The sequence below is a fragment of the Aythya ferina genome, assembly GCF_964211825.1.
Source record: "Aythya ferina genome assembly, chromosome: Z".
NCBI classification, from domain to species: Eukaryota; Metazoa; Chordata; class Aves; order Anseriformes; family Anatidae; genus Aythya; species Aythya ferina.
The window spans coordinates 13783316-13797697 of record NC_140299.1 but is presented as its reverse complement, the minus strand read 5'-3'; the positions used below and the strand labels follow the sequence as shown (position 1 = coordinate 13797697).

The window sequence follows — 14382 nt, the reverse complement described above, 5'->3', positions numbered from 1 at the left end:
TTTGAAAGTAACTTGAGAAACACAAATCTGTTTTAAGAAACAATGCAACCACTGGCATTAATTTGCAGGCAAAACTCCTGTTAAAAATACAGGAATAATGTATATGTACTAAACATAATAAAAAGTGTAAATTTCTGGACTAGTGATGTTAAAAACCATCAGCTGCTAAACGAAAATTCGGTAGTGTTCATTTTACTTATAAAATACAGATATTAAGTTAGATTTTCCATATTTATTTTTAGTATTGTTGGTACATATGGGAGCGTTGTCTTTGATACGCTGTTATCTTTCAAATTCTACTGTTAGCATTGGTGATCTCAGGTGCTCCGTACATCCTTTGAAGTTAGATATATTCTATTTGGTGTCATCAATAGAGATTTCTTCCAGTTTGGTAGAAAATCGTGCTGTCTGTTCTGATTGTTCTTCTTCATATCCAGAATTTATAATGCCTTATTACTGAAGAGCTCTAGTTTAATGATGACAATCAAAACTTAACAGTTTTTAAAAATATGATGGAAATCTGCTCAGGACTTTTAAAATTCTGTTTTTCCTGTTGATCAGAATTAAGGAGAAGTATCCCCAAGCATTTGATGACATATGCCTTTACTCTGAGGTGTCCTACTTGTTAGCACATTGTACATTTCGACTCCCATCTCGAAGATTCATTCAGGAGCTATTTCAAGATGTGCAGTTCTTACAAGTAAGTGGAGGGTTGAGATGCTTTGAATTCACCAAAATGTGCCAAAGGGGTGCAAGTTTCATGTTCTGAGTAATGTTTTCAGGCATGTATTAAAAAAAAAAAAACATTTTGTGATGTCATTCTGGTAAAATTTCTAACAACATTAATACTTCGTCTGTCTGTCTTTTAGATGCATGAGGAAGCAGAGGCTATTTTAGCAACACCAACAAAACAACCTGTAATTGATACATCAGCTGAATCCTGACGTCTGTTCCACGCAGTGCATTGCATACAGACTTTCTGAAATCCTCAGACAACTTCTGATTGACTGGAAAATAAAGTTTGGATCATCATCTTCTAGACCGTTCCAGAAGCTACTGGTACCTGAAGAGTGAACCGATAACTTTCTTCCTCAACCAACTTTTGAGCCCCTTGGGGATATATTAAACATTACCATAGTTCTAATAATAGTAATTACCAGAATATGCAAGAGCCGAGCACTGAACACCTCCACAAGTTTTCATTTCATTTTTTAACCATAAATTTAAAACAAAACAAAGAACACAGAGACATCTTATATGATTGACTTGATTGACTTCTAATTCTGTTCTGGAGAAGCAGAATGATGCCTTGCTTTTTGTTTTTGTTTGTTTTTGTTTTGTTTTGTTTTAAAACCCAGCATACCAGGAGTTGGTGAGATGAGGGTGCATTCCGTTGTCAGCAATGGGGAGCCATGCTGTGATCATGGACACCAGGGGATAAATGTTAGCTCTTCTCTGTTGGTTTTTGTACTGTTTGTAACACTACTTGGGGGATTTGTAACTTCAGACAGAAAAAAAAAGCCTCTGTGAATCTGAGGTTTCCTTTAAGTTATTTTAATATTACTGTAGTTTTAAGTCATTTTATTAGCAGTCTCTCCAATTTCATTACATTTACATATATGTATCTTATCTGAACCAGTTAAGGATTTTCACTACAGTTTGATTTTAAGATAACAAATCATTTAAAGCTAAAATGCTGGAATCAAATTGTTTTCCCTGAATGATATGCATGTGTTTGCAGTTACTACACTCATGCTCATATAGTATGAATGTTGGTCTTATTCTTAACTAAAAATCTTTAACAAGCATGATTTGTATCAGATAAATGAATATTGTATAAACTAAACTTGAAGACATTAATCATCGCTGCTTTTGTGAAAAGATGTAATATGAGCAATTTTCCAAGTTCCATGGAAACAGCCTTTTGTAAAAACAAAGGTTTGATTGAATTTTCAGTGGATGAGTAATCAAGCATCAAATAGTACTAATAATTGTAGTGAAAAGCCTTAAGTACAAATTTTGAAGCAGCAGGACTTAAAACTTTATATTGGTGTTTGACACTTGTTGCAAAAGTTACATAATACAGTGACTGTTAATGAGGAAAACAGTTGACGCTATTATGCTACTAGTGAGGTTTCTAAAGTAATGAGTGCAAGCTTAATGAAAAAAGTAAAAGTCCCCATCACTTATCATGCATCTAAAGATTCAGAAGCCTTTGTACAAAGGTAATATAAATATATGCAAATGTGTATATATATACAGTAGCATGGCCACCTTTGTTAGAATGCCTGTAATAGAAGGGGTTGCCCTTTGATTTTGATATAGGAGAATAACTCAGCTGGACTGTACTAAGTAGAACGTATTTTTATCCATTCACTTTTACCATTTTTTATAATTGTTGATTAATACATAAGTGAAAATTTATCCTGATACTCATAATCCCGTTCTTACTAGCTATGCTACTGAAGATTTCAGTCAGTTGTCTTGTGAACAGTAAAACATTATTCCCAGTGAAACAGGAAATTTACTTGCTCTTATTGGAAATTTCATCTTGCCACATAGGCACTGCTTTGCAGGTATCACTTCACTGAGTTTTTATGTGCACTGTATGCCATCAGGGTCTCATAAAGCAGATTTGTAAGTTGCTGCTCATAGCAAAATCTAATTCCTGAGACTGTCGTTTCATGAGTTCCCACTGAAAGAAGGAGCAAAAAGAAACCTATTCAGATCTTTTGTGGTCAGTGACACAAATAATATGTCTACATGTCAAGACATGTTTGAAATGTTCTGAAAACATACCACACCATTAATATTGGAATTCTCTGGTCATAAGGAATAAATGCTTCTGTAAAAACCAAAATCTCAGTCAAAGTAGACCAAATAGTGGTATATACTCCAAAGGAAGTAATGTAGTTTTCCCAAAAATGGGGCTGGTGTATCTTATACCGTAGTTTCAAACACTACCTCAGTTAGGCTAGAGTATAAGAGATTTGTTTTAATAACTAGATGGGGTTACATCAAACAACTCCATGTTATTTTTCTGCATTTAAGCAAAATAAACAAGTTTTATCGCCTGTATTTAAATAAAACACCCTTGTTCATTTGTTACCAGTTTAATAGCACTTAAAGTAGAAAGCGCAATAGGAAGTCCTCTGAAAAAGGTAAGCAAAAGCAATGTCAATATACTTTTGAAAGCTTCTCCATCTTACTTTTTCTGAAATACTTGCTTGTTTGGGGATCTATGACAACAGAAACTTGATGTACGAATTACTGCTGCAAATACAGTTTAAATGTTTTTTCTAAAAGTGTATGAGTGTCAGTAGATTTCAACATGTATGCATATAGGATGTAAAGTCTGTATATAACATACATTTCTAGAATTAATTTACATTAAGCTCACATTAGTGTTTCATTTTAATTGGCAAATGAAGGGATACTATTATTGAAGGAATTTGATATTGGTCTAGTTATAAACTGTGAATTTCTAATTCTATCAATTTCTTTAAAATATCCCGTAAAAAAATTCTTATTTTGGAACTTTATTTGCTTCATGATAAAACTTAAAAAAAAAAAAAAAAAGTACATGTATTAAACCTAATAAAGAATTCTTCCACTTTTCCTAGGAAGGGTAGGAAGGGAAGCTGACAGACCACTCACTTCATATTTTTTCCAGTCCTAATGGTTTGGGATATGGTCAGACAATTGTTAAAGCAGATAGTGCTTATTGACACTATATAGAAATTCAGTTTGCTGTGGCAAAGAAAAATCCTGACTGATGGAATATGCTAATACAGAATATTCAGACAGGTCTGAGGTGAAAGCCTTCACAGGAAGAAGAGCTTGACTATGAAAACAATGAAATTTAGCCTACTAAATTATCTGGCTTACTTTCTTGGTTGTCGTTTACAGTCAGTGGAAAGGTATGGCGCTTTCCAAAGGGCAGAGATCTGACTAAAGCACTCTGAATTATTTCCCGGATGACCTGTTTCTCTCCACTGAGCAGGGAGGAGAACAAGGCTGGGTGGTGTGAGTACCCTTTTGGAGAAAGGGGTGTTTTTGGTATCTGAAATTGAGATGCTGAATGCTCCCAGCTGTCATAAATGGGTCAGGCTTTGAGGTACTTAGCTTACATGCTGGACCCCTGGCATCTTGTACTGGAGACGGTCACTTTTCCTCATGTGGCAGTTCTTATATTTTATTTGACACATGTACCTGAAAGGTGCTCTCTTTGTTTTCTTTGTTGGATGTTTTTTCTCCCAAGTCACAGTATTCAGTAGTTAAGGGTGGCACACTAAGGTAAGCTGCCTTATAAACATTTTAAAAGGAGTAAGAGTACCACTCATCTTTTTGTTATGTTTTAAACATGTCTTGAATGAGAGAGTTCTAATTTGCAGTGAGAAGATGAAAAAATTATAGCACCATCACTGATTCACAGTGCCTGAAGAAGAAGGGTAGCTATTTTGAGAAGTGTTTCAAAAGGGTAGATAATTAAAGCCCTGCAAGAGATCAGAGTTGTTCCTGCTTCATAGTCTATGTTCTTGTCATGGTATCTGTTTTTTTTGGACTTCAGGAATCTTACGTTAGCTTGTGAATATGAGCTCAAGCTGAGGAGTTGAGGTGTAGGAATTTAGGCCAGGCTTTGGAGCAGTTCCAAGCTCTCTGTTCTCCTCCCACAGGGCTGCACCACAGTCCTGTTACTGGGTGCTTTGCTGTGGAGCCAGTTGAAAGCTTCTAACTTTTTTACTTTTAAGTTCTAGCTACTGCTATCATGTGCATTTTAAAGGTGGGTACAAGGTGAGAGTAAAATCTGAGAACTATAAAAGACCTTTGGGAACATGCTAGAAAACACATTTGTATCTTGGTAGAAGCTCCTATCTCTTTCCCTTTTTTTTTTTTTTTTTGTCTAACTCAGTTCTGGTTCCCTGGATAGTTGTTTTCAATTAAAGAATGTGGATTTTCTTTGGATTATTTTTGTAACATAGGTTGATAGCAATGCCACAGCATGCAGAAATTGCACATTTTGCTTGAATTGCTTTGTAAAATACACTATTTAATTTGAGAAATGTAATTTATGCCAAAAAGTGTAACATGCCATTTCACCACTGAATAGGTTGTTTCAGCACAAGATGCAATGTCTTAGGAAGTAAAGGCAGATGTTTTATAGATTTAATTGAAAAATTGTTCCTTTACTGGGCTGTCAGCATCCCTAAAACTGCATTACAAGAGATTATGTAAATTAATTGTTCTAAGGAGAGGTGGGGATCAAGGAAACTCTCAAAACTTATTCTCCCTGTTCCACATTGTCTTTTTTTATTTAGTAATACGCTGCTACATATTGGGAGGTTCTAGTGTTTGTAGGTCACTGAACAGACATTGAAATCTGATTTATATTGTATACCTGTAACATAGAAAGAAAAAGTATTTATATATTTTCCGTAAGAATATTGCATTGAGCTGTGTATAATTTAAACAGAGGCTTGTCCCAAAATGGTATTGCCCACCTTGATTTTTTTTGTGTTTTTTTTTTTTTTGTATAGTGTGTACAGTTCATGTCTATGGGCATTAAAAGCCTTCTGAAGCGTAATCTTATCAAAGGGATGCATTGTTAATAAAATGTACTTCAACTTCTTATAGTTGTTCTGGTCTCATATGTACCTCTCAGCAGTAGGAATGAGTTGGAACTTTATTTATATTTGTAAGTTGCTAACTAACTAGAACAACCTGAAGCTTTCCAAATAAACATTTTTTTTGTCAAAAGTATACATTACATTATTACTTTGTAAGATGTCTTCCAAAAATAGCAGGGGACTCTGATAGTTTGTACACCATATTTATTTAAAAATTTTGAGTACTGACAGAGACTGAGTTATTTTCCATTGTGATTTTCATACATTTTAAGTGTCAGCATTTCAACAACAGCTGTGAAAGTTGAATTATAAACAACACAAAACTTTATACCTTGTTTCATTTTTAGCTCATTTTCAAGCACTAATACAAGACAGGTCTTTAAAAGAAACAAAAAAATATATGCCTCTCTACCCTTATGTCAGAAATATTTTTGTAATTGTTAGTGCTAGTGCCCTGACTGCCCCCTTTAACCTGCCCAAAGGCTTTATCCCCCTTGGAACAGTTTGTGCCTGTATTTTACAGCACAGGCAGTTTCAAGAATCAGCAGCCATCAGGCCCAGCATGCAGAAGGTTTTATAGATAAAGAGGAGGTAACTTCCTAATGTCTCCAAGCAGAGCAGTACCTAGTAAACCATTGCCTTGCCTCCAGATTATAAAATGCCATCAATGGAGGATCTCCCTGGGAATGACCAGGAGAGCCACCTCTGCTGGAGCTGAGATGGGAACTCCTGAGAGGCCACAGTGTCTCGCCACACCATGAAGGCAGTGCTGGCTGCTTTACCTCCACCCCCAGTATCCCTTCTGCTAGCTTCCTCTGCTGAATTACTGCAGCCAAGCTACAACAGCTCAGATGTAGGAAATCGTGCCTTGTTAGAGCTATCCCCTCTGGCATGACTAACCTGCACCATGCTGAAATTTAAAATGAAATTTAATCTGACTTCTTGAGTGAAGTTTCTGTATCAGAATTCCTTACACATGTAGTTCCTGATACAGAATATCTTTCAAGCCTTTTTTAATGCTTCTTTTTTGAAATGAAGGTTTTTTCAGATACAATAGTATCTAGGTTGCTTCATTAGAAATGTACAGTTTTTAAAAATCAGAATGGAAGACCAAGTTTACCTCAGCCTACTGTGTGGATTCTGGGAGTTATAAGAAATCTATGGTATTCAATTCCTTTTCTACAAATGCTGCAAGATAAAAAGTGAATGTTCTGGTAAGTTTTGAAATCACAATTATCATGTCCTTCAGTGCTAGCTAGAGGAAGTTGGTTTTTTTTTTTTTTTTTTTTGGTTAAACATGCAAACATAGCAGTGGAAGATCTAGCTGATATGGATCCTGCATATGATGTTCTTTGGAAAGGGGATTGATATATGTTTGCATATGACTACTATGTCTACTTACCTTGTTGTCTGGAGTTTGCTAAGTGCAAGGGTTAATGCTGGAAAAGGTTATGTGCCTCGGTAACACCTCTGCAAACAGTTGTTCTGCTAGAACAATGGTTCCCTCTGCTTGTTATAGGCCATGCAATATTGGCTTGCAAATTTTACATAATAACAGTAATTTGTGTTCAAACTATAGTATGCATCATTCCAGTGCAAAGTCAGTGTTTTTGAACTAGTCCTGAACCAACAGCTTTGAACAGTCAACAGAAGTAAGGCAGCTGGGCTTGTGAAAGCCTCTGTCAAAAAGAGAAGCTGCAGTGGTTTCAGAAATTCCTGTTTCCGTTTTGTAACCCAAACATTGGACAGATGATCAAAGAGGGTACATCAAAGCCTCCTCCCAATGCAGTGTACATCTGTTTGTGAAATATATCTCAAACTGGTCTTCCTGCCAGCTGCCTCTCCGGGTGATGAGGGAACATCATCATTCAAAATACTGAGGTAGTACTGGGGCTGGTACGGCACTGCTGACACTTCTGCCTTGCTGGTTTCTAGTGTCTCTGGCAATTGATAGGGGTCAGATTCAACTGCAAGATGAGAAGAATAAGCCAAATTTTCAAACCAAGTATGAGTCTGAGGTGTAGGTGTGGATGTAAAGTTCCTCTTTTCATTTTCGTTTTCATTTTCATTATGATAATCCCAGAAAGAATTGTGGACATCAGTCTTATCTTCTGTTGGCGTTGAAGGCATCAGGCTCTGTAGATGTAATTTCTGGGCTTCGACCTTATTATCCACTGCTAGGGTGTCAGGAGTGCAGTCACTTATTTTTAGAACTTTCTCAGGCCCAATCTACAGGAGAAACATAACAAAAAGTATTCAATGAAAGAAGTCCAGAGTAAAGGAAAGTGAGTAATAACTTCAAGCACTTCTAAAATTACCTTACAGATTTTTTGAGTTTGGACTTTTCATATAAACCAACATAATGGAAAATCTGTACAAAACGTTTAATGGAAGAGGGATTTTATGTGAAATTTATCAGAGTATTTCTGATACAGAAGGGAAACATCATTGGAATGGGCTGCCTAAGGAAGTGGCAGAGTTCCCAGCCCTGGAGACATTTATGAGACATGTCCATGACGCTGAAGGGACGGGGTTTAGTGATGGCACGCAGCAGGCCAGGCTAATGGTTGAACTTAATGACATTTTTCCAATCTAGGTGATTCTATGATGTCCCTCTATTTTAAAGACTTCCTCAGTGTTTTTATCTGTGCAGTTTTGAAGTGTGAAACAGTGGGAAGGCAGCAGCCTATGGCTTAAGTTTTAGACTTCTCCCATTGTGTGGAATAAATAGCAGCAGCAGCCACCACACTTGCTAAGGTGAGACACAGTCATCCTTTCGTTACTCTTATTTTACACACGGTGTTGAGGCAGCAGCTCCTGGCTCAAGGGCCTGCAGGGGAAGATGATGGCCTTCTGCTCTTTTTTCACTGTCAGATATGTCAATGCCTGGCAGATTCTCCCAAGGACCCTCAAGTGGATCAATTACCATGCTCTCCTTTGCCTTACAGTAGGTGACACAGGCAGCAGGATGGACAGCATTCACAGGCTGCACACAGCAAAGTGCACCATAATGCAGTATGGTCTGCTGAGCTCAGAGAGTACTGTGTTTTGAACAGTAATACTGAAGAAGCACCTACTCTATCAAAAGATTTCATTTACTGTTTGATTTGTATAATGGCAGGCTCTGATTTGCCTCCAGGGACAGCAACAGTACCAGAGGGACCGACATGGAGCTGGGACAGGGGAGGGTTAGGCTGGGGGTTAGGGAAAGGTTCTGCACCCAGAGGGGGGTCGGGCACTGGGACGGATTCCCCAGGGCAGTGGGCACAGCACTGAGCTGCTGGAGTTCAAGAAGTGTATGGACAATGTTCTCAGACACAGGGTCTGACTTTTGGGTGGTCCTGTGTAGAGCCAGGAGTTGGACTCAGTAACTCTTGTGGGTCCATTCCAACTCAGACTATGCTATGTTTTTGCTTTCACTTTTTACAGTAAGAGATTGAAGCATATAAACTGATCGGTAAATTATGATATTAAGTTATATTAATTTATGTATAATAAATATCACTCATTTTGTATGCAGCCATCAAAGGAAAACCTCCACTAATCAAGAATGGAAAAATTAAAAATAATAGATGTTCAGTGACCTTACCTTAAACTCTTTGAATGACAGCACTTTGCTTTTGTTAGGACTAGGTATTACAGGACAGCAGCACTCCTTCACCCTGGAAATAAGACAGCAAAACAAGTCAGTTTTGTTTTCTTATCAAAGCACATTCTACCAGCAGAAGCAACATACAGATGTGTACAGGAACAGATGTAAATGATGCTGCAAGCCAAATATTTCCAATGTCCACACAGGCAGACAGTCAAAGGAAAAATGAATGGGGCCTTACAACAGGCTGGGAGCAACAAGCAGCAGCTGCAGCTTGTAAATTACAGCAGTTGCATTCTCTGGCTACAGAAATAAAATGCATTGTAACATTGTAACTTACCACTTCATCTTCCAGACGCATATAGCTACTATTAGTGAAGGAACTATCACTAGCAGGACTAGAAGGTACATCATGTCTGCTGTGAAAGAAAAATACTTTAAAATCTTGTTTTCTGCATCTCCTTTGTTATAGTCAACACAGCCTGATTTTCTGGAACAAAAATACCATCAATATGGGATATGGGCCACAAATTCAGCAGTGAAATTATGTGTTCTGTGGTTGCAAGATATTTTGGCTGTAAGGTCTGGGATACAACTGTATGTCTTTATTTAGATATTGATTACCAAAATTTAAGTGTTACTAGATTCCTTCATTTTGCACTCAAGTTGGCTTCTTAATTGTAACTATAATTTCCAAGAGCTAAAGCAATAGTAATCTCACTTAACTATTTGTTAAATATAGACACTAGCACTGCACTAGTCTTCCTCTTCTAGGATTTATGCTGACATAAGAATCTCAGTATTTTTAATACTGGATATAAAACACAGCCTTAGAAAATGTTTTTCACAAATGGTTCAGGCTACTAGACGCAGGCCCTTACAAAGAACAAGTGCTCTCTCCCCATTTGCACTGGCTCCTGCCATCTTGGCCTGTCATCCGACTTGTGTGTCCCTACCACAAACCACAGCAGGAAAAGAAACATGTTACATTCTCCTTTTTATCTTTCCTGACTTAAGCCAGTACAAAAGTCTATCTGCACAAGAACAGGTTGGAGCATGGAAGCTGGGACACAGGTGCAAGAGGCAGAACCGCCTCTGCAAGGGAGCCGTGAGCATTTAGACACTTTTGCTAGTTAGCATAAAACATGAAGTGTCCTTGCATGAGACAACGCCTCCTCTTTTCCTCCGCATCCACCTTCACTCCAGGCAAATTTTTCAAAACTAGGCAATTCCAATTTGGGTTACACATCTCACAGCTAAGACTACTGAGTGGTGTTTTCAAGAGAACAGAACTACAGGCATGTAATTTCCTGCTCTGCTTTTATCTGCCCAGTCAGTTAACTATAATGCTCAAACCAACAGCCCTCTTTCTGGCTTATGCAGGAATTAGCTTGGCAGGGGATTTAAAGACTGATGAGAATAACAACCAACATTAGAAGTTCAAGAGTCTGTACAGAAATTCTCTATTTGCACACAGGTCTGTAGTTTTTTCCATACTAGGAAACAACTTAAATCCAGACACAGCTCTTCAATGATCTACCAAACAGGACTCACTAGTCCTGCAAATCTGCATGCATTATGCTACTTCCCAGAATGATATGAGATTTAAATATTGTTGTATTTTTTTTTAATTCTAAATTAAAGATGTAGCTACTTCAAAGTACTAAAATGTCATGATGGCATGCGTATTTCATTTCTCAATTAGATCCTTTCTCAAGTGCTTTGAAAATTAAATGGTTTTCCCTTGAGAAAGAAAGGTCATTCTAACCTCAAACATCCTCCCATCTTTCTTCTAGGAGAAAAAAAATAATCTTACTGCCAATACTCACAGTCAAATGGTGTATCTATGTACATGAAGTTAAGCTCAGGAAACTCTCCTCCTCCAGTGTAGGCTACAACTGCTAATTTGTATTTCGTGTTTGACGTTAGGTGTTTCACAGTGTATCTCCTTTCTTCTGGGTTTTCGATTGTGTATTTACATAGCACTGAGCCATCTAAAATGAAACAGATGTTACAAATCAGCTTAACCAAGTTTGCTAAACCACTGAAATAACAGAACATTTACAGTTTGCTTTCTTTGTAATCTGCACACTTTCTTCTGAGAATGATAGTCATCCTGACTCAGTGCCACTGGGCTGGGCTCACATCCCTCCTAACTGGACTCTTGCAGCATCAGCCGTCCTGCGGTAGACCACCTAACAACCTGCTGTCAGAAGCTGCAACTCTGTATTTCCATTTCCTCTTACTACAGCTTGATTTGTTTCTTAGCCTTTTTTTTTTTTTTTTTTTTTTTTTTTTTTTTCCCTGGAATATGGTAGCCCTTAAGTTTAGGTGAAGTTTTTTTCAAGATAATTGAAAGGAAGAAACCTCTGCCTCAAATACAAAAGAAAACAAAAACTCCTTATTGTGCAACTCCTGGACCCCAGGGAGGGAAGGGTTAGCTTATTTCCCGTTTCCAGTCACACCCTTTATCTGCCAGCTCAGGCAACTGGAAAACAGCAAATCTTTGATTTAAGCATTTTAAGTCTAGGTGGGGTTACTTGCAGAACTGTGGTACTTCAGTGTTTAGTTTAGTTTTGGCAAGAACTTTTACATAATACTTCTCCAGTTCAACCTATGCTTTTCAGCTTGGTAATCGTCTACTGAACAGAAGAATCAGAGATAACATGACAAACCTAATAGAAGAAGTAAAGGGAAAAAAAAAAAAAAGAAAATAAACAAGAAAAAAAAAAAAAAAAGAAAAAAAAAAAAGAAAAAAAAAAAAAAACACCTTGAATGGATTGGAAACACCTGGAAATTTTAACGCAAAGTCATCCAGAGCAGTTTTGCGTATGAAGCAGGAAAAACAGAAATAAAAATTTAAACATGGTTTTGTGCCACCCCGTGGCTTAGTTCTGCTGCCTGAGGAACTCCATGGTAGAGCACAGCCACAAATACTTTCATTATAAAAGAATTTAAATGGGGAATTTCCACTGTGATCCAATTCTGACGGAAATAAATGGCATTCCATCTGTTTCTAAAAACCTAGTAAAACTAACATACTTCTTACGACTCTCGTCCAAGCAGACCACAAACAGATGTTTTGGGAATTCTCCAGAACTCAGACTGCAAAAGGCAGAAACTGACTCCTCCTGCAGAGGAGAATCTTTTCCCACAAGAATCCTTTCTGGAGCTCACAATAAAGTTGAAGGGATATATGGAAAACAGGACAGGAGGCTACAAGTCTGTATAAAGCCAGGACCCTACTTCTGCACACTAACACCTCAAACACGTGGGAGGAATCGAAAGCAGCAGGTGTTGAAATCTATGCCTTACCTATGGGCTAATTTGCCTGCCCAATGTGAAATTTCCAAGAGTCTTCAGTATCAGCCACAAAAGTCTCTCACCTGTCTCAGTGACAGAACTTCCTAAATCAAATCCCAGGGCTCAGTTACCTGAATGAACATGTTTTTTGGATCCTTTCAAATTGCAATCCTCTTGAACGGGTGATACATAAATGCAGTAACCTCTTAGAAAACCACGGTCTGTCTTGTTTGTGGGGCAAGGATCCCAAAATAGTGTCACTGCATGGTTACTCAGTTCAATGTTTTTCACCTCAGTGCAGAACTCAGGAGCTGGAAGAATGGAAATTCACATTAAACTTGCCATTACCCGTTAATAATGCGTATCGTCCCACCTGAAAAAGTTCTAAATTCCTATGTGGTGTTTCTATCTTGCTCTTAAAAAATGAACAAAGCCAAAGAACTCCAAAATATCTGCCACCTTCAGTGTTCATGTAGCCCACATTATATGCACAGCAGCGACTGCTAATCATGGCTTAGTTTCCCCAGTTTGATGGGACTTAACATGTTAACTGCACTAGTCACATATCCTCTGTATTGGGCATGCAGATTGTTTTACAACTTGTAAATGTTTCTCTGATGATACAGAAACAACACAGCAATTACATGTCACATCTATTCAGATGAGAGCTGTGGAATTGCTCTGTTTGTGACAGATGAATTGAGCCAATATACAAACCCTAAATATACTGCCAACTTACGTTGCTCCTTGAGATAACCAGTCTTCCTCTCCAACAAGGAGGCTCTATTAGCAGTTGAGCCATAGACACGAAAGTTGTATCTTACCCCTGGAACAAAAGCAGCTAGAAAAGAGTAGAACTGATTACATAAATTGGTGAGGAGGCAGGTTACCCTGTTGGCTTGTTTTTGTTTTGTTTGTTTTTAATCAGTTGCGGTGTAGTTTCTTTATTGCAAACTGAAGTATGTTCTGTCAAATTTTAATCAAACGGGTTTCATTCCAATGTGAACTCTCATCTGCAAGAAAGTCTGGGAAGGCTGTATTCCCACAGCTGCAGAAGTATATCACAGTGACTTTCACATGGCCAGAAAGAACTGAGGTCAAATGGCCACCACTGAGATGAAATACACCCAACTGCTGCTGAGACATTCTCTGTGTTACACTGAGAGCACTAAACCTCTCACTGTGGATTGGGTGTTATCTTGCCTGAGTCTAAACTTCTCACCCATGTTATAGATAAGGCAGAGCTCCATTTTGTATGTCTTCTGCTGAAACAGATTTTGAACTCCTTCACCAACACTACTACTCCCCTACAAGATGTTACTTCAAGCTACTCAGAAGAGTTTTGCTAAAATATTGTTCTGATTTCCAGGGCTCAGTGGTGCTGACACATTTATGGTGTTTATTTCAGCTGCTGGGCAAAACATGATGTCACATGCTATTACAGAACTGCACCTGCACTGCACAGACTTCAATATTCCACACACATCCTAAATTCAATTAATGTCTACATGTCCTGGTTTCGGTTAGAACAGAATTAATTTTCTTCCTAGTAGCTGGTGGAATGCTGTGTTTTGGCTTAGGATGAGAAGAATGCTGATAACACTCCGATGTTTTAATTGTTGCAGAGCAGTGCTTATACCAAGCCAAGGACATCTCAGCCTTTTGCTCTGTCCTGCCAACGGGCAGGCTGGGGGTGCAGTAAGAGCTGGGAGGGGACAGACCCAGGACAGGTGACCCAAACTAGCCCAAGGGGTATTCCACACCATCTGGGGTCATGCTAAACAATATATATGGGTGGCTAGCCAGGGGAGGGGGCCGGACTGCTCGGGGTTAGGCTGGGCATCGGTCAGCAGGTGGTGA

General features: G+C 38.2%; 2 protein-coding genes across 7 annotated transcripts in view; one reads left to right on the top strand and one right to left on the bottom strand.

Moving 5' to 3' along the window:
- RICTOR (RPTOR independent companion of MTOR complex 2) overlaps window positions 1-7402 on the top strand; it is a 79659-nt gene extending 72257 nt beyond the window's left edge. For all 4 annotated transcript variants that reach the window (XM_084503673.1, XM_084503676.1, XM_084503674.1 and 1 more), the window contains 2 exons: window positions 562-700; window positions 870-7402. In XM_084503673.1, the coding sequence (XP_084359799.1) occupies window positions 562-700; window positions 870-944 (214 nt within the window). In that variant the 3' untranslated portion in view covers window positions 945-7402. The remainder of the gene's footprint in view (window positions 1-561; window positions 701-869) is intronic.
- LOC311426887 (oncostatin-M-specific receptor subunit beta-like) overlaps window positions 5815-14382 on the bottom strand; it is a 33681-nt gene continuing 25113 nt past the window's right edge. The window contains exons 13-19 of one of the 3 annotated variants that reach the window (XR_014687094.1): window positions 13262-13363; window positions 12654-12833; window positions 11049-11213; window positions 9560-9638; window positions 9217-9289; window positions 7030-7856; window positions 5815-6815 (exon numbers count right to left, since the gene is read on the bottom strand). Coding sequence is in view for 2 of the 3 variants with exons in the window: in XM_084503677.1 (XP_084359803.1) it covers window positions 7395-7856; window positions 9217-9289; window positions 9560-9638; window positions 11049-11213; window positions 12654-12833; window positions 13262-13363 (1061 nt within the window). In the remaining variant the exon portion in view is untranslated. Of the gene's footprint in view, window positions 7857-9216; window positions 9290-9559; window positions 9639-11048; window positions 11214-12653; window positions 12834-13261; window positions 13364-14382 lie in introns of all 3 variants that reach the window. The other 2 variants (XM_084503677.1, XM_084503678.1) reach the window with 2 other exon arrangements.